Source organism: Ranitomeya imitator, chromosome 2 (assembly GCF_032444005.1).
Source record: "Ranitomeya imitator isolate aRanImi1 chromosome 2, aRanImi1.pri, whole genome shotgun sequence".
Lineage (NCBI taxonomy): Eukaryota > Metazoa > Chordata > Amphibia > Anura > Dendrobatidae > Ranitomeya > Ranitomeya imitator.
The window spans coordinates 418,113,254-418,133,464 of record NC_091283.1 but is presented as its reverse complement, the minus strand read 5'-3'; the positions used below and the strand labels follow the sequence as shown (position 1 = coordinate 418,133,464).

At 41.4% G+C, this 20,211-nt stretch overlaps 1 protein-coding gene across 3 annotated transcripts in view; it reads left to right on the top strand.

Moving 5' to 3' along the window:
- The window catches only part of BAIAP2 (BAR/IMD domain containing adaptor protein 2), a 158,459-nt gene extending 139,889 nt beyond the window's left edge, over positions 1–18,570 (top strand). The window contains exons 13-15 of one of the 3 annotated variants that reach the window (XM_069750793.1): positions 1,147–1,184; positions 14,070–14,113; positions 16,116–18,570. In XM_069750793.1, the coding sequence (XP_069606894.1) occupies positions 1,147–1,184; positions 14,070–14,097 (66 nt within the window). In that variant the 3' untranslated portion in view covers positions 14,098–14,113; positions 16,116–18,570. Of the gene's footprint in view, positions 1–1,146; positions 1,185–4,573; positions 4,711–14,069; positions 14,114–16,115 lie in introns of those variants that run through there. The other 2 variants (XM_069750791.1, XM_069750792.1) reach the window with 2 other exon arrangements.
- The last annotated feature ends 1,641 nt before the right edge of the window (positions 18,571–20,211 follow it).

Sequence of the window (20,211 nt, the reverse complement as noted above, 5' to 3'; positions counted from 1 at the left end):
AATATCAAAATTGGGTACAATTAATAAGGACACAACAGATGTCCATCTTATTAAAAAAAAAAAAAAAAATGTGCATTACAATATGGTCCTTTCCTCCTCCATTAGTAGGAAGTTTCCTATGAGTAGCCAATCTGCTCACTTAGTCACTTCCTCTTCCTGTGATGAGACAAAGTGATTAAATTTGCCCCACCTTCTTGGCTAATATTTTCTATAGTGATAGAAGTTTGTATGCCTAGTACAGGAACACCAATGTGATATCCCCTTCAGGTCTTCATAAAAGTATGAGGGGGCTTTGCACACCCTAGTTGTTATATCCATGCAAATATCTTGATTTTCTGCTGTGGTCATCATGAGAAATCTGCAGGTAACTACTTGTCTGTACAAAGTGTCTTTTAGAGATCGTATCTCTGGGTCTAAAGTGTCCAGTTTTTACTCTTATTCCAGCTGCTCTCCTGAGTATTCTGTTTTGTCTTTTAAAATCCATCATTTGGTGCCAGAGAGCCAAGACTTATTTTTTGTTTAGTGCTAATTTTTGTGGTCGTTACTCTGGGGGCATGGCACACGGTTCTATTTCAGGGCAGCCTAAAGACCCGCCCCAGAGGATCCTGTGAGCCATGCTCATTTACTAAATGCCATAGTAATTATCACTGAATAAAGGGTCTTATATCTCTGGAACAGTATGGCAGATTAAAACCTCCCCAGAATGCTCAGCGTAGCAGCGGGAATATAATAATCAGTTTTTTACATGGTGACAGGTCCTCTTTACAGCACCTTTGCTGGTAATATCCGGGCTCGGCAGCCTCAGGTATGATTTCTGGTGGGAGTTCTCACAACCATTTTACCTCTCGAATGCCCTCGCTGCTTTGTTTCAGCTGCAGTGACGACAGTAGGAGCGCTCATTGCCATAGCCCCCCCCCCCCCCCCCCCCTCGGCTGTATGATCCTGCCCTCGCTCACAGCAAAATAAAGCCAAGCGATTTCCATTTCATCCCAGATTTACCACCCATCGTTACTACTACTAAATCGGCTTGCTGCTAGTATGCTAATTATCAGTAATTAACCCCGCCTCCTGCCTAATTAGTGAGCTCATTAAAGTAGAATGAACTTTGCATTAATTTTTCTTGCATTTTTTTTTTGCCATCGGCAGGGTTTAGATGACTACGGGGCAGCAAGGGCCACAAACAGGTAATGGCGTCCTCCGTCGTGTGGTTGCATGTGTTCTTAGTGTCCATGATGGTGAGTGTTATATATTAGTGTCTGTGCATCACCTGCAGTATCCCTTATTGTCACAGGTGGGAGTTGAAGATACTAATTTGCCAACAATTTGTAAAGTCGTCCTCCACAACAAAAGCACAATTTTTTTAGGGGGGAGGGGCTAAACCAGTAAATTGAGCATTGATTAATACTGACTCTTGTGATTTTAAATGTGAAGTCTGCTTTTTATGGTTACCTTTTTATTTTGTTGCTTTGTGAGTTAGGTATTTTCTAGTTTGTTCATGTAATGCAGTTAAAAAAAAAAAAGTGGAAACTGTCAGCAAGCAGATTATCTACTTGTGTTTGATCTCATAATAGTTTTATTTTCATTCTAATCTTGGCTGGTCAAGCATCCGAGAGCTGCATTGGATATTCCAGGATGAGTGGGTTAAAGGTTTTACTGCTCATTCACGGCCCAGACTGAGTATGGGTCACTTGACCCAAACTAAACGGCCTCATAAACCGGTATATTTTTTGCTTATGAGTCAGGAGATCTGTGGCCAGCACATAGAGAGATTGTGAAAGTCTGATGTGTCAAACTAGCCTAAACTGACACAGCAATAAGATGCAACAAACTAGCCGCCTTGTTGGTGCTTTCCACTTTTTGTTGTGGGTTTTTTTTTTTGTTTGTATTGCCTAAATGGGGGAAAAATAGTGAATCATTAGGAAAGGGCTCACATTGATTCTGGCCACAAAACTACAATTCTCAGTCAAGTCACATGACCAAAAATGACTCTCTTAAGCTGCCATTTGGCTAGGTAAAAAGTTGGCTGCAACTTAAAAGCTATGGGGTTAAGCATGCAACTTATAACTAGTACTGCAACTAGCGCCTGTCAAGTGATTTCGATGCGATAACACAATGCGACACCATGATCTTTGCGTTGCAGTGTATCTCTTGGCAGATGGCAGATTTTACATTTGTCTAATAATCGTTAATCATGGGTCGGGAATGCCATTGGGCTTACAAATTTCCTAAACGGCTGTTTTTTATATGGGCGTAAATACCATAGAGATATCACCTTTGGTTGTGGTTGATCACTCTGAGATGATGGCTTCATCCCAAAGTTCTGAACCCCCATCTCAATAAAAAAAAAAAAAAGCAAGCAGAGGAAATAAGGTGTAGGTCCTGGGGTCATTCACAGGTGAAGCTTTAAGGCCACTTCCCTCTCTTCCCCCCCTCCAAAAAAAGGGGGCAGTTTTGTGGTGTACAGTTTAGCAAACTCTGTGAGTGAAGGGGGGTGGGTCGCCATAAACTTTAAAACTTCATGGGACATTTTAGTAACACTGCAGTATATAAATTCTGTGTATGGGGGGATTTTGTTCTGTTTCGTATTTCACAGACGGAGGCATAACTTAAAGCTCATGGGCCACAATTATTGCAATTCTTTAACAGAATTGATCTTTTCATATTGGCCAAAGGGACTTTTTTGGGCCCCTTAGGCTCCAGGGCCTAAGTGCGATTGCAACCCCCGCACCTATTATAGTTACACCCCTGTTCACAGACCATTTAGAGGGTGCCGATTATCATTATCCCTGCTAGGATTCTGACTGCTGTTCCCCTTTGAGTATCTTATTTTTTACTTTGAGCTGACACAGATTTTTAAGATTTTAGTACACAGCTGATATTGCATTGACTAAACACTCTGGCATCTTTCCGGAATACAAATGAGCTTTCCAAGACATTTCTCAAAAATGTATTTTTCAAACAAGTTTGGAATTTTGGAGTCAACCTAAAAATACCATGTGACTGATAGTAGGGAGTAACGAAACGGAGGGGTACCAACTTGGGCACCAATGTAAAATCTGTATCTGGTCGCCCACCTACCATGTGCCACAGGAGTGCGGCTCATAGTAAAGTAGTGCAGTTTGGTTAGGGTTAATGCTTGAGGGACAATCCCGTTAATGTTAGCAAGTAGAATTGATAAAAATATAAGGTCGCTTGGAGTCCCACTGCTGAGACCCCATTGATCACAAGAACAGAGGCCCAGAGTCTCTTGTGGGAAAGGTGGGGTAGTGAGCATGTGCGTCCACAACTTCTATAAACCGTGAATGGAATGGAGCAGTGGTCGCACATCCTCACTACTGCTCCACTTGCATTCGAGACCCCTTTTCTCATGGTTGTGGAGATCTCACTGGTGGGACCCCCTCCTGATTTATATGTATGGACAGATGATCCATGTATGAAAAGCCCCTGTGATGCCAAACATTATTTTAACCTGGAAATTCAAGACTGGCATTAGTTCAAGTAAGAATAAATATTATCCCTGAAGGTGTCTATATGCTGTTTGTATTTTGGGTTAAAATAACTTGCATTTCCTTTCATCACTTGACTTTACTGGGTTTTTGCTTCCCTTGATATTGGCTTGAGAATGTGTTATCTGACAGTCTGTTACTGATTGTCCTTAGCTGGCATTTATAACTTTCTATTTATTTGATTTTGGACCACATCAGACTTGAACTCAACTTTGATGTGGACTGTGGTCCTAAATCTGCATAGATTAGTTCAGAATGTTAAATTCTCCGCTTGCACACTGCTGACTGCAGAATGAGTTGAGATATTAAAAAATATCGTATCCCTTTTGTTTTTTATTTCCCATTTACAAAAAATATTTTTAGCCCAAATTAGAGGGAATCTGTCAGTAAGATCATTCCACCAAAACCGCTTATTTGAGTCAAATGATACCTTGGTATGTTTTTCTTAATATGTAAATGAAGGGGCATTGCCAGTGTGAGACATGTATTGACTGACAGTCTTCTCTCCGGATCTACATGTGTCACATTGGTAATGCCCCCTTCATTTACATAGTAATAAAAGTGTGGATTTCTCAGGAATAAAACATTATATTGCAGATATCAAGGTATCCTTTCAGTCAACTTTCTTTGCTCTAGATGGCCATATAAACTGCTTGGGAGGGTTGATCCTACTGACAGATTCCCTTTTAGATTAAAAAAGCAAACGTATCTTTTTAACCCCCCTAATGATGACTTAACCCAACGTCTCAGTTACATCGGCCAAGCAAGCTAAGATATGGGGAGCTGTCTGATGTGCTCTGCAGGCTGAACTGTTTTCGATGTTCCTGTGCTGCCCGTGACATGGAGGGAACACTGTGGTCACCAGTGGGAACATATATACGGTATATATTTTTTCCCCCTTTTGCCCATTCTGGGTGGAGGCCTCAACCTGTCCAGGTGCCTGTATGCATGAATAAGAGATACTGCAGCTAGTCGTGGTCCATCCGTGTCGTGATGTTGTGCGGTCTCTCTGTGTATATATATAATGTACATCTCGGCAGTATCCTTTCTGCTCTTTTGTTTCACAGCGGCAATGGGACTATGATATCTACTGTGTGAAGTGAGGCTTACACAGACATGGCATCCGCTGCTTTGAAGAACTTTCATCCTTTCTTTCCGCCTTTTAGAATTTTTTTCCTTTCCACCTTCACTGATTTTCCTGGATATTTTCTTTGATTACTTTTGTACTTTCTTGGAACTGTTTCTTTACATTTTTTTTCCTTAAGGTTTTGAATTTCTTTCAGTCCACTGAGTTGCTGGAGGGATCTATGCTGTAATGTAAAGCAAGGGACTCTAGGTCATGCCAGCAGTGGGCTATCCTGGTGTGACTCATTGAAAATGTTTTTTTTTATTACTTTTTTCTTTGCTCAACTTTGTCACCTTTTCTGGAGGGTTTTTCAGAGCAGAAATTTGCCAAAGTGTACCTGTAATTACTGAACATACAGAGAAGTTCTATACCAGTGTAGAGTGTTTTATACCAGTTTTTATTGGGTGGATGGATAATTTTTTTTTTCCTGACCTTGCCACAAGGTTTTATCTGCATGGAAGGGTTTGGGGTGGGGTGTTTTCCTCTTTCTCTGCCCTGTTCCTAAAGATTGACTTGTATGCATGGAACTGTAAAGGGACTGTTAGTAGATCTATCACTTTTATATTTCTGGTTACATTTTGTCCCATATACTCACAGTAATCTGCAGTTGAACTTGTAGGTCTCCTACTCCAGTTGCTTCCAAAGCTGCATTCAGAATTCCTCAGTAGGCAGCTGAGAATCGGCTAGCCCAGATTTAAAAGATGTGATTCGATTTCTTTTTCCACAATGCATCACCGCCGAGCATGCTCTTTACATTAGGGGGTTGCAGTGATCTGATGGTACACAGCCTGAGAGCTAACAGGAAAGCAGCAGGATCTTGAATGTAACTCTGGATGTATTTGGAGAAGAGGACACAAGACTTCAGAATAAGTAATGTATGTTGATTTAAACTGCAAAAATGGTAACTCCAAGTGGAGATTAACTGCTAATCTTTGACCAAACCAGTATAAACTCAAGTATCCTGGTCGTAACTGTTTAGCCTTTCACCCTTCCACCATTTGTCGACATTGAAGGAGATGTCTGGGCAAAAAGAAGCTTCCTCAGGGGCTGTATCTGTAAAAAAAAACAAAAATAAAATAATTGATGCTCACTTATGGTACCCAACTGGATGTGGCACAGGCCGGCGCCACTTTGGTCTGTGCCAGCATAAGAGGTGGACACTTTACTGTGCCACAAGCCACAGGACTGCTGCCATAGTCTGGTGACTTGAGCAGGACATCACTGGGGGTTTGTCTTTATGATGAGCTGTTTGGAGTCACCTACCACTGCAGACAATCACAGGCTGCAGCGGTTCTGGTGGAAAGTTGCTGGTAGACTACAGAGCGCTTGTGCTGGATCCAAGTGAGTGGCACTTGGTGAGCATTAAGTACATTTTATTTATTTTTACTGATCTAGGCCAATGGGGAACACTTTTCTGCACAGACAACCTCTTTAAAGGGGTTAAAAAAACATTGCTGCTTTCTCACAAAATATAGCACCACACTTGTCCATGAGTTGGGTCTGATTTTTGCACATGCATAGGAATTTGTTACAATACCGCTTACAACCTGTAGACAAGGATGGCGCTGTTTGGGCCAGAAAGCAGGCATGTTTTTTTTTTTAAGTGGGCAACCCCTTATAATTGGTGAATTGTTCAATTATTTTCCGAATGCTGAACTTTATGCCTGTCAATTTTGAGTGTGATGACATAAACTAAACCACAGAAAAAACAAAACCCTAAAAGCATTTTTTATTCAGAAGTATTTAAAAAGACCAAATGATCAACACTAGACAAATACATAAATTACCATAACCAAACTGAAATTGGGTATTGGTACAAGGGTACTAATCTGGAAGGTGCCAGATTAAAGATAATGGTACACAAGCCTAATGTGGCCCTAATAAAGTCCTACACACGCTGTACCTTCCTGACAGTGGAGGTTGGCACCCTAAGTTTGACACGGCGCCCCTACTCCGTGACGGCTGTCCCTTCTATCCCTGAAGGCCCTGTCAGCTACCCAACCCAAGACCCACCACCATGCACACAAATAGTTCCTTTGGCTATAAAAATATATAGAATAGCCTCTCCTAAGATAGAAAATAAACCCTCTAGTATTCACTAGGGTTTATTGGGAGTTGCCAAACAGTTGCACTTTAGGCCACTATGGCTTTGCCTCTATTGATGGTCCCCTGATGAGCCCCTATATCAGGAAGGGGTGAAACGCGTAGGGACGTGGACTATGAAACAATTTACGTGACTCAGATAAGTAACTTGTTTTAGTTTCTATAGCTTGCTGGCCACAAACATTTATGGCAATAGATTTGATACTACATGTGGCACAGCAGTACCAGGAGAACTTGGTGAATGCATATATCTATTGGACTGTACCAGAGCTAGCTATGAAACTATTTCTATTCCATTGGCTCACAATTTACTAAAGAGTAGATTTGGATGTTAATTTGAAATTAGAGGACAATATATACATAGTCATCTTGGATTTGCTCTTTTTCTTAGTCATGCCAATGACAGTTACAGCATGAGCCTTTAATATGAGGGAATTTGTAGTCCTTTGAATGGACACTGTTTGGCAACTCCCAATAAACCCTAGTGAATACTAGAGGGTTTATTTTCTATCTTAGGAGAGGCTATTCTATATATTTTTATAGCCAAAGGAACTATTTGTGTGCATTGTGGTGGGTCTTGGGTTGGGTAGCTGACAGGGCCTTCAGGGATAGAAGGGACAGCCGTTGCGGAGTCGGGGCGCCGTTTCGAACTTAGGGTGCCAACCTCCACTGTCAGGAAGGTACAGCGTGTGTAGGATTTTATTAGGGCCACATTAAGGTACCGTCACACATAGCGACGCTGCAGCGATACCGACAACGATCCGGATCGCTGCAGCGTCGCTGTTTGGTCGCTGGAGAGCTGTCACACAGACAGCTCTCCAGCGACCAACGATCCCGAGGTCCCCGGTAACCAGGGTAAACATCGGGTAACTAAGCGCATGGCCGCGCTTAGTAACCCGATGTTTACCCTGGTTACCATCCTAAAAAGTAAAAAAACAAACGCTACATACTTACCTTCTGCTGTCTGTCCTCGGCGCTCTGCTTCTCTGGTCTGGCTGTCAGCGCCGGGCAGCCAGAAAGCACGTCACCGCTCTGCTTTCCGGCTGACCGACGCTCACAGCCAGAGCAGGAGGAGAGCAGAGCACAGCGCTGGAGGACAGATGGCTGTAGGTAAGTATGTAGTGTTTGTTTTTTTACTTTTAGGATGGTAACCAGGGTAAACATCGGGTTACTAAGCGCGGCCCTGCGCTTAGTTACCCGATGTTTACCCTGGTTACCAGCAAAGACATCGCTGAATCGGTGTCACACACGCCGATTCAGCGATGTCTACGGGGAGTCCAGCGACGAAATAAAGTTCTGGCCTTTCTTCCCCGACCAGCGATCTCCCAGCAGGGGCCTGATCGCTGCTGCCTGTCACACTGGACGATATCGCTAGTGAGGACACTGCAACGTCACGGATCGCTAGCGATATCGTCTAGTGTGACAGTACCTTTAGGTTTGTGTACCATTATCTTTAATCTGGCACCTTCCAGATTAGTACCCGTGTACCAATACCCAATTTCAGTTTCGTTATGGTAATTTATGTATTTGTCTAGTGTTGATCATTTGGTCTTTTTAAATATTTATGAATAAAAAATTCTTTTAGGGTTTTGTTTTTTCTGTGGTTTAGTTTATTTCCAATTTACCCTAGTTACCATTTAGGTTGGTTTCTCGAGTGTGATGACATATCTGGGGTGGGTCATGGATTTTGCTGAAGGGATTTTATATTCTTGGCTCGGAGCTGTTGGAGATCTCTCCATGCCTTCGCTCCATAGCTGAAGTGATGGAAAATGTCTCAAAAACTAATTTTGTACATTAAATTTAAATGTCCAAGGAATTGGAACTTAAAAGCCATATTCTACAAAAAGTGGAAAATTCTATGAAATTTACCATTTTTGGTGAACCCATTATTGAACACCTTGAAAATAGTCAACAGGGAAGCGTGCAACCAACACTTTACATTAGTCTCCCCCTGTTCACTGGGAATTTGAGTAAGTTCCACCCTTGAGGTCATTAAGGTTGGCACTATTGGAAATATCTTTTATTTATTTATTTTTTTTTCCTCATAAGTCCATGGGGGCAGCAGAGATCAAGAACTGGAGGACTATGGCCTCCCGCTACCTTTCCTCTAAATCTGGTTTGTCATATCTGTTATGCATGTGTGGGCCTTAAGTGGTAACTCGAAAACCAAAACTGAGCCTCTGATGATTCTTAAAAGGTGAAGAGGCCTCAAGCTTGGACCTCCATGGTGCCTCCAGTTCAAACCCATTGATGTCACTGACATTGTTGAGCTGTTTCTCTGTTACTCCACCTGGAAATTTATGAATGTGGAAAACTGGGTGTTGCCATGTTTTGATGATGGGTGATTGTCCTGGAGCATACGTAGAGAATTAAAGAGAGCAAGACATGTTAGATATGGCAAACATCAAAGGGAATTATCTAACCGTGTATGTATGAGCATCCTGGGATCATTGTCACACTATGGTTTCCCTTTAATAGCAACCTACTCTCCTGGTCTGGAGACCCTCGCTAATTATCCGTACATTTCTACTTCTAGAATGAAATTGATATATATGGAAAGTTTTTCCTGTGACATTTTTGCCCAGTGAGACATCTTTGTCCCTGCATAGCTGCGAAGATTGGCTCTCTATTGGGGTCTTGTTACAAATTGCAGCCGTGATAAATGGCCATACTGATCATACCCAAATCTACCAGGCATTGCTGAATGGCTATGAGGACTCGGAGGGGAGGGGCTACTATCATTCAGTTCTATTCTATAAGACTGCTGATTGGTTCTTAAGTGGGTGGCATTGACCCCTCCAGTAAACATGATGTTGAGGCAAGCCCATCCTGATGATTGTTTCCCTTTTATATTTCTGACAGAGAAACCTTTTTTTGGTAACAGCGCCACAGCTGTCCACAGATTGTGTGGTATTGCAGCCTGGTCCCATTTACTGCAGAGGGGCTGAGCTGAAAAATCTAAACACAACCCAAGCAAAGTACAAGTGTGGTGGTGGTTTTCATCACTCGGACAACCCCTTCAACTCCATTAATACATCCCATAAAATATCTGTCATTATGGCACCAAAACATTAAGAATATTTACTTATAAACACATTTGTCTGATCAAATAATAAGTCCAGTCATTAGAGGTCCTCTTTAATTTTATCTTCCCCTATTTTGGGGCCTCCCTGATCTGCAGTGCCTAAATGAGAAAGATGCAAATTGGAAAGCAAAGCTGGCCGTGTAGTACCACCTGTTGGAGGCAGCGACCCTATAAGTGAGCCCTTTAACAAGCCTCCATCCGGTGCAAAACTACAGCTCCCATCATGCCAATGGCAGCCACATGCTATATATATATATATATATATGTATGTATGTATGTATGTGTGTGTATATATATATATATATATATATATATATATATATATATATATATATATATATATATATATATATATATATATATATATATATATATATATATTCCTTTTCCATCCTTTTCTGAAACCTTCCTAACGCAGTGATGCATCATGTGCTTTTGGGAGCTAAAGAAGCCTTCACCATCCTACTTGGCTTCTGTCACCTTTTCGCCAGTGCCAAAAATCATCCAACTTTGCGGAGGTCAGGTATTCTAAATAAAGGCCTCTCTCTCACTCTCTGGCCGTCTCTGCTCTCGCTGTCTCTTGTGAGCCATCAGTTCAGCAATGAACAGAATGTATAAAGATTGTACAATGAGCTGCACACAGAACATTGTGCCCTGTAATCATGTAACTGTACGAATAAAGTTTTATTTATTGCATTTTGGGAATCCTATTTTATTTTCTCACTCTGAGGCTTGCTTGCTGTCTGTCTCTGTATAGATTTCTATATTTTTTTGTTTGTTATGGGGGTGGGCGGGTGTCTTGCTGACAGACGCTAACTGTGATTTTGACCATTGAGCAGCTGTATTATAACTTCAGGCTAAAATAAACATTTTCTACAACCATTCACTGCCTTAATTTTTTTTTTCCATTGTTGCATCAATTAATTCCATCTGCATATTACTAAACAATGATTCTTCTTCATCCATGATGCCATTCATAGACTTATGTTTGGGTTTGGGGGGGAGGGAGTAGTTGGGATATGTATATCTATTGATACACACAGCTATAGGCATAATGTCAGTTCTGCCTTTAGTTAAACATTACCTGGCGAAATAAGAGATCTGCTGAGCCACCCGTTACCCCTAGAGGGAGCCTACTGAACACTGAGTTATGGTTAAATTAATTGGGTTTTTTTTTTTCTAGTGAGCTTCCCCTAGTCCATGTTAAAAGTGCTGTTTTAGCTGCCCAGTTCATGCTCTTTTACAAGCTGCTTTGATCTGCTGCTCTGGCAAGAATGCATACTAAAACAAGCTATTTATCCATGTTGCCCTCCCGCAAGCTCAGATAGGGAGTGTTTCAGTACAAAGCAGCTTATAAAACATTATTACTAAATCAGTAGACAAAGAGCGTGAGCTAGGCTGTTAAAACAGCTCTTTTAGCATGGCGTTTGATAGGAAACAAAATGTTAATAGATTATATCACATAGATTCATTACTTTGCATAGACTGATCAGTACGTTAAGAATAATCTTATTTTTAAATTTAACTTTGTATGAGAGACAAATTTGGGGCCCTTAATAATGTGTAAGGATTAAAGCACTCATCTTCTGATTAAAATTTTTAAAATTGGCAGGAATAAGAGGGAACTTTAATTATTTTACTGGCCGGGCCAGGAGTGTCTCATGACAGCCCAAAATTCAGCTCTGCCAAATTGTGTGTTGATAGTGATGTATACATATATAAATATAACATAAAGATCTAAAATTGATCTTTAAATTGGCCACCATCTATAAGCTTTACATTGATATATGAAAAAATAAATATATATACACTGCTCAAAAAAATAAAGGTAACACTAAAATCCCACATCCCAGATATCACTGAGTGAAATATTCCAGTTGTAAATCTTTATTCATTACATAGTGGAATGTGTTAACAATAAAACCTAAACATGATCCATGTAAATCACAACTAATATCCCACGGAGGTCTGGAGTTGGAATTATGCTCAAAATCAAAGTGGAAAATGAAGTTACAGGCTGATCCAACTTCAGTGGAAATGCCTCAAGACAAGGAAATGATCCTCAGTAGTGTGTGGCCTCCACTTGCCTGTATGACCTCCCTACAGCGCATGGGCATGCTCCTGATGAGGCGGCGGATGGTTTCCTGAGGGATCTCCTCCCAGACCTGGACTAAAGCATCTGCCAACTCCTGGACAGTCTGTGGTGCAATGTGACGTTGGTGGATAGTTTGAGACATGATGTTCCAAATCTGTTCCATCGCATTCAGGTCTGGGGATTGGGCAGGCCAGTCCATAGCTTCAATGCCTTCATCTTGCAGGAACTGCTGACACACACCAGCCACATGAGGTCTGGCATTGTCCTGCATTAGGAGGAACCCAGGGCCAACTGCACCAGCATATGGTCTCACAAGGGGTAAGAGGATCTCATCTGGGTACCTAATGGCAGTCAGGCTACCTCTGCCGAGCACAAAGAAATGCCACCCCACACCATTACCGACCCACTGCCAAACCAGTCATGCTGAAGGATGTTACAGGCAGCAGATCATTCTCCACGGTGTCTCCAGATTGTCACATGCTCAGTGTGAACCTGCTTTCATCTGTGAAGAGCACGGGGCGCACAGTGGCGAATTTGCCAATCCTGGTCTCTGTGGCAAATGCCAAGCGTACTGCACAGTGTTGGGCTGTGAGCACAACCCCCATCTGTGGACGTCGGGCACTCAGACCATCCTCATGGAGTCGGTTTCTAACCGTTTGTTCAGACACATGCACATTTTTGGCCTGCTGGAGGTCATTTTGCAGGGCTCTGACAGTGCTCCTCCTGTTCCTCCTTGCACAGAGGCTGAGGTAGCGGTCCTGCTGCTGGTTTGTTGCCCTCCTATGGCCCCCTCCACGTCTTCTGGTGTAATGGCCTGTCTCCTGGCAGCGCCTCTGGACACTACACTGACAGACACAGCAAACCCTTTTGCCACAGCTCGCATTGATGTGCCATCCTGGATGAGCTGCACTATCTGAGCCACTTGTGTGGGTTGTAGAGTCCGTCTCATGCTACGAGTGTGAAAGCTCAACCAACATTCAGAAGTGACCAGAACATCAGCCAGAAAGCACTGGTACTGAGATGTGGTCCGCACCTGAGTGTGTTTTGATAATTGCCAATAATTTCTATCTGTCTATTCCATTTGCACAACCGCATGTGAAATTGATTGTTAAACAGTGTTGCTTCCTAAGTGGACAGTTTGATTTCACAGAAGTTTGATTTACTTGGAGTTATATTCTGTTGTTTGTGTTCCCTTTATTTTTTTTGAGCAGTGTATATGTATGTGTGTGTGTATACATTGAACATCATAGTAAATTTGTATACAGTGAGCTCCCTCTAGTGGTGACTGCAGGAAGTCAGAATATTATCATACAGGCAATGTGGACGTATTCAATTAACAGCACCGTTTTTCTGAAACTAAGCTCCAAAGCCACCAAGTAGTTGGGAGTTTCATAATAAAATTCCTATAGTCACTTCTAGGGGGAAGCATAATTTACCCAGTTAATGCATTGATCCTTCTGATAAATCAGCATGCAGAAAATGTGCCCTAGTGGTAGCTGCAGGGAGATGGAAATTTATCATTTTTATCAATTTACGGTATTTGGGCCTCTTTTAAAATAAATAAATAAATGGACCTCCAAACTTTAAACATATTAATTTTGGAGCATAGTATAAATTTATAATGAGGGTATTAATGATTTCTAGTATTAGAAATTGAATATGCTGGCACTATTGATATTTATAGGGATCATTTGCAATACCAGGCACAACCAGAAGACAAAAGTGGCACTGTTTCTGGAGAAGGAATTTTTTTTTTTTTTTTTACCCTCTCGTTCTTGGTACAATGTTTTTAAATAATTAAACACGTGTTCTTATAGCTACAGAACTGTTAACTCCGCCAGCCCTGCTCCACTAGTAAATATACACGTAACATTGAAGCTGAATGTCCGTGACAACAATGGCGGGCTGCGGTGTCTGTCTATAAATGGAGCCTGTCTCTCCACATATGTACATTGTGTTCTCGCTCCAGCCTCGGGCTTATTCCTCCCGCCCCAAACAATAAACAGTGCTTGCCATAGAGAACAATGCGCTTACACATCCGGCCGAGATGCTCACCGGAGCAGACGCTGCCCTATGGGGAGACCTGTTCCCATCACTGCGGCCAATCAGCGCCGTCTGTCACTTACAGACCACGTTTTTTGTTCTGTGTTGCAGCTTGGAAGCAGAAGTTGCACGGTTTTGAGAGGTCTCTGCAGTTAGTAAGTTTATTTTATATTTACCCCACCTCCCCTTCATGATCATTTGGTTTCTTATCTCTACTGTGACTGCTGGGACACGTCAAATCCTCACCTATGTGACTAAATATCTGAAAAATATCTATACAACCGTGCATGTGTTTTCAATGGGAAGAGGAGAGCAATCTGTCATCCAAAGTAGTATGAGGTCTCCCAAATGGCATGTTGGCCACTTCTGAAAGAGTAGAGATGAAATGATAATGTGAGAATCCTCTGTATTTAGTATTGCAGGATTTGCCTGACTTGGGGTTGAACTGCAGTACCATACATGGGTCTCTACTCAAGAGCGGCACTATTTATTCGGGAAGGCCGCCATGTTTTTATACTTTTTCCCTCTTCAACATAGAATTAATTTTTTGAGAAACTCCTCTTCTCTCCCCCCCCCCCCCCCCACCTGCTGATTAGTGCACTAAACAAATACTGTATATACGTACTTTATTGAAAAATTAAAAAAAACAATCATTGTCTTGGTCCCGACCAACATGGTAGAATCAGATCAACTGTAATACTTCCCCTTTTAACAATAAAAAAATATATATATTTATATTTGATTATGCATTTTTCTTTTCTTTTTTTTTAATCAAACTGGAGATATTTTTATTTTATTTACAATTTTGTTGTAAATGTAACCTATTTTATGTGGGTTGTTCCTAGCAGTCAAAGTAGAGCATTTCCTCCTCCACCAAACTAACATACTTCTCTTGGTAATCCTTTATTCTCTTGGCGCTATCTGGGCATCACTATCCAACCTCTCTCTCTCCAGTTCCTGTACAGGACCAGGTGCTGATCATTGCCAGTTCTCTGGTCATATAGGCCACTGTGGGGGGAATCCCAGAGAATCTTCACTTTTTACAAGGGGACAACCTGTCTTTGTGTTGGGTGACCATTAATTTGTCAATTAGTGGCCAGTTACTTTTGGAGAGCCTCATCTGGTCATAAAGCATATCCAAGGTTGTACTAACCCGCTCCATGCTCTTTATAATTTGGTGTACATGTGCTTGAACTGTTAACCCAAACCTATGGATCTCATTTCTAGGGGTTTGTGCCCTCTCAAATATCCCCAAAGTATTAATTAAATACACAAGTTCTCTTGTGTTACAAAAAACAAACAAAACCAATCCATAGATGGATGAGCTTCAAGAGGTCTGGCTTACCCTGGTAGGGGCTGTACTGGTGACTATATTGTCGCCCAGCCTTATCAGGAACCAGGAGAACTCAAGGACTTCTATAGTGTTGATTTTGGGGTATTTGCCCTTTAGTAAAACTTTTATACATTTCATGTTCTAACTAATTAAAGGAACAAAATATCTTCAAAAATTCCCAATGGGTGTTTGTTCCACTACTGTGACCCTTAACCGTTGACCACAACAATGTGGTGATGGCTCTTGTAAAGCATCATGCCACCTTATCTCTCAGCTCTGTATTGGCTTTTTCAGCATCTGTGGGCAATCTAAACATCTAGTCTATAGTAAACTTTGTTTACGTTGTCCGTGGGTTCTGTTTTGTGTGTCGGAGATATTTGCTTGTTTCTACGGTGTTGTACAATATGGCAGTGGTACTCATTCTGGTGTCTCTCTAACCATGCATCATGTGTTAAGGAATGTGGTGTCTTCTTTCTCCTAATACCTACCCGTCATTAAACCCCTGTGTGTCCACACCCAGCTTCTGTTACGTTGTAGATCTATAGCAAAAATGGTGAAATTGGTTTGGCAGGGCTTTGTAGTCCATGTCAAGTTACCTGAAGTTCATGGTGGGCCATTCTTCAGCCCTCTTTGTGGTGGCATTGGCTTTATAGTCTTAACCCTTTTAAGATGGAGGCAGCCGTTTTTGGGGGCCAAAGTAGACTAGAAATGTATTCCTACCTACCATAATTAAAAACTAAAACTTTAGATTCACCATACGTTACCAGTAGTACCAACATCTTGTAAAACATGTTCTTGTACTCATGCAACTTTTCTCCCAACAGAAATCCATTTCTTCAAGTCCAATTGAAACCCACCGTAACAAACGACCGGTCTGCACCTCTTGTAAATTGACCAACGAGGGACTTGTATATCTGTGATGCATCGGGTCTCCTCTCCCGTGGTGGCGGTGGAACAAAGATTGATGGGCACTAGAGACTTGAAGATTTTCAGTTGGGTGGATGTTTCTGCGTCTGCTTTACTAGATCCTGGATCGATGCGACTAATATATAGAAGGTGCATCTAGCATTCGTGGGAGATACATGAAGCCTGATGTTTTATGGTCACGCCATGATCTCATCACCTGCAGCTACTTATATTACAGTGATCACTATTTATTAATATATCTTTTTACTGATCATCTCGCCATAGATCATCAAGAGTGTCTTCAGTAATCGCTTGTGAATGGTGGACACACTGACTGGAAGCGCTGCCTCCTCTGTGTAATTTGGTCTATGGGACTTTGACATCAGTCTTGTAATGTCGCTAGTTGAGTAAATGAGGCCACAACTTGGCCACCTCCAGTAAATTTTCACTTAAAATCCTATGTAAAGAACCATTAAGACTATACAATGTTAAAGGGCCACATATATATGTAGCGTTTCATATCCTGCAGTGAAAACTCTGCAGGACGTCTTCGCTTAGATAGCGCTTCAGCTCAGTGTTAAGTCTCCCTAATATTTGAAGGGGCCGGCCCCCGAAGCTTTAAAGGGATGGTTTGCTTATATTCCATTTTTTATTTTATAACTTTATAGCTCTAGAGATGAGAATAATTAATCCTATATTTATTTGTGGGGCAATGCAATTTTCTGTACAGTCACCTTCCGCCATAAAATCGTGACAATGGAAACCTCTTGTACTACTGTTTGAAGACTTGTCATTTGCCACAAATATAAACATTTTTTTTTTTTTACCCACTGTAAATGCTGCTGTTCTCCTGAATTTAGGGTTGTTTTTCTTTTGTTCCTGTACCTCTCCATTCCTGGGATATGGTCCTTTCTTCCCTGCATAGAATTCTAGATGTCTCATCCAAGTGGGTGTGATGGTCTAGAAGACACCCACAGAGAAGAAACGAGGACCACGCCCACTTGGCTAATATAACTACATTTACACAACACGAGGAGGGGGGCCATATCCCAGCAATGGAGCGACGCTAAAAAAAACCCACACACCAGATTCAACAGAGCATTTACACCAGGTATAAAAAAATGCATATTTATGACAAATGACAAGTCCTCTTTAACTTAAAATGGAATTCTTAAGATATGCCTTAAAGGGAGGTCCAGAAGAAGAAAAATGCCTGCTTTTTACCAAAACTGGTATTGCTGACCATTATTATTTAACTTCAATGCAGCTGCGCTGCAATGCCAGACACAAACTGTAACACGTGTGGCGCTGTTTCTGGAAGAAAGCGGTAATATTTAATTAATGGGGTTGTTCAGGATGAGGCTTAAATTAGATCTCTTATGGAAAGTTTCTGCTCTTTTTGTCCCCATGATTGCGCTTTTTGTCCTTGTGGTCTTTTCTATCAAAAGTGAAGCTTGAGAAGAAGAAATAACTTGTTGCTATGAAACTTGTGATAACACTGCTACGAGAGTTCAGAGCCAAGAATTATTGTCATGGGGACACAGACCACAATAATTAAAAAAGTGAAAAAAAAAAAATGTAAAATTTGCTTTAATCTTGATTTTTCTGGCAGCTGTGTTGAAGTTGTACGTTTGCTCACATTGCCACTTAAAAAAACACCCCAGACTACATCACATTTGTCTGCAGACGTCATCTAAATGTGTTCTGTTTTTACTTTAATGTTTGTCAGCTCCAACACACTTGCCTAACACACAGCACCAAATCTTCTGCATGAACATGTTATAAATCAAACATGACGCCACTAGGGGGAGCTCACTACATATGCTTGCACATTGAACGCAATAATAACACTGTATGGAATACACTCCCTCTAGTGGTGGCAGTAGGTAGTTCAGCTTGTTATGCATATCTGTGCAGGGAATTTGGCGCTCTATAGCTGTAAGAGCTTTGTTTTCCTGATACAAAGATACATGAAGAAATAAATCTATATAGCGTTGTGTAGACCGTGCACAACTCCTTGTCCCATGACTGCACACAGTGGAGGCTGTGTATTGAATGCCGATATGAGTCACTAGGTTGTAGCAAACAAACATAATGGCTTCCCTCACTGTAGTTGATCTGGTGCTGACCTAGATGACTATGTTGTGTACATACTGAATAGACATTGTGTATATAGTACCGCCATATGATATCTTCCTATATGTATACAGATCCTGGACTGGAGCCGCTGGCGCAGACTTTTCTCGCAACTCGTAGCGGCTGCTAGTGTCGCCATGTATTTTGCCTGTTGTAAATTTTGACTGTATAATTGATTTTATGTTCTTGTACAGCACAACGACTGTGAGAAGTCTAATAAACACTTTTAATCACAAATATGGCTGTTTTTTTATTTATTTTTTTTTCCCCTTCCCTCTTGATGACCAGCAATATGGCTGCTCCTGTATAGACAGCTTTGGTATAAATTTCTGAACAGTAAATGTGCCAGGCTATCAAGCAGGGTTGTAGGCTCATGGGAGTTTAAGTTTAGAATGGTCACCCACTACCATGATACATTTCTTAATAATGGCTGCTACCACACAGCGCATATCGAAAGAATAAGATTGTGGTGTATAACATTTCCCTTCCACATTCATTTTTAAGGAGCGATGTTTGCTTGACGGGACAAGCCATGTTGAGGTATCTCCTACCCTGGGCGTATACTATTCCCTTAAGGGCCCTTTCGCTACACTACTGCTTCCAAGTACTTCATGTGTGGTAATACAGGAGCTGTGTGAATACGCCGATGGGGGAAGATGGTTGACCAGTTTTAAAGGAGGCCAACGTGATTTATCATTCAGCTGTCCCAGAAATCCATATTGATATTTCAAGCCTTTCTGGGGTAAAACTTGTTGACAAAATGGCCGCCTCAAAGAAATCAACAGGGACCTAATTTATTTAAATGGGACCGGAGTCTTTTTTTTTAAAAAAAAAAAATGTAACCCAAGTCCAATTTAAATAAATATATAGATAATATCAGTCAATCTATTACAATCTTTGCACCATTTTCTGAAAGTAACACTAAAATTTTACCTCACAAAATGACGGTCTGTGTGAGACACAATGACACTCATATTACACCAGTGCTGGCAGATACCATCAAGCAATAGATGACCCATCAGGAACATATAAATAACATTCTCTGTAGTTTATTGAACATTTCATTGCACTTGTATCCTATACCTCAAATTCATGATATGGGGCAAATAAAACAATGGGGGAGAGGGAGGGTAAACATGGCTCAATTTCCTCTAATGCCACATGTGTGCAGTTCTTTGGCAGCAATAACATATACGATACAGTAGGTTCATGCCGTTCGCAAACGGCTCTGACAGTTTGTCACCCAGTTTGTTGTTGTTTTTTTAGTCTTGACGTGACAACCTTTATGAAGCAGTAAAGGCGACCATATTTTTTTTAGTAGAACTGGATATCTGTTTTTTTTTTTTTTTCTTTAAATCATTTTCTGGAAAGCTAGGTGGTAGCCAATATAGATCTTAAGAGAGTCTTGATCTAGTATTCCCAAAGGCAGTTAGAAAGGTCGGGGTATGTTGGCTGACAAGCAAAAAGAGTGTAATTCCTTCTCATAGGCCGGGATCACACATACGCGAGATACGGCCGAGCCTCGCAGGTGAAAACCCAGCTCTGGCACTCCGGTGCGGAGCATGCAGCGGCACAGCAATACATGGAGCTGCACGCTCCGCTCCGGAGTGCCAGTGCCAGAGCTGGGTTTTCACCTGCGAGGCTCGGCCGTATCTCGCGTATGTGATCCCGGCCTTTAATGGGTTGTCCCTCAGCTTTTCTAGAGTCCTGAATGGCAGACTGGCCTAGGGGTGCACACACAAGCATATAATATAGTACTGTACTGTACTGTACAGAAATTTGTCCAGACAAGCTTACATTTTTTTTTTCAAAATTAGAATTGTTTGATCAAAAGAGAAATCTCTAAATCATTAATATTTGCCATGACCAGTCTTTTGT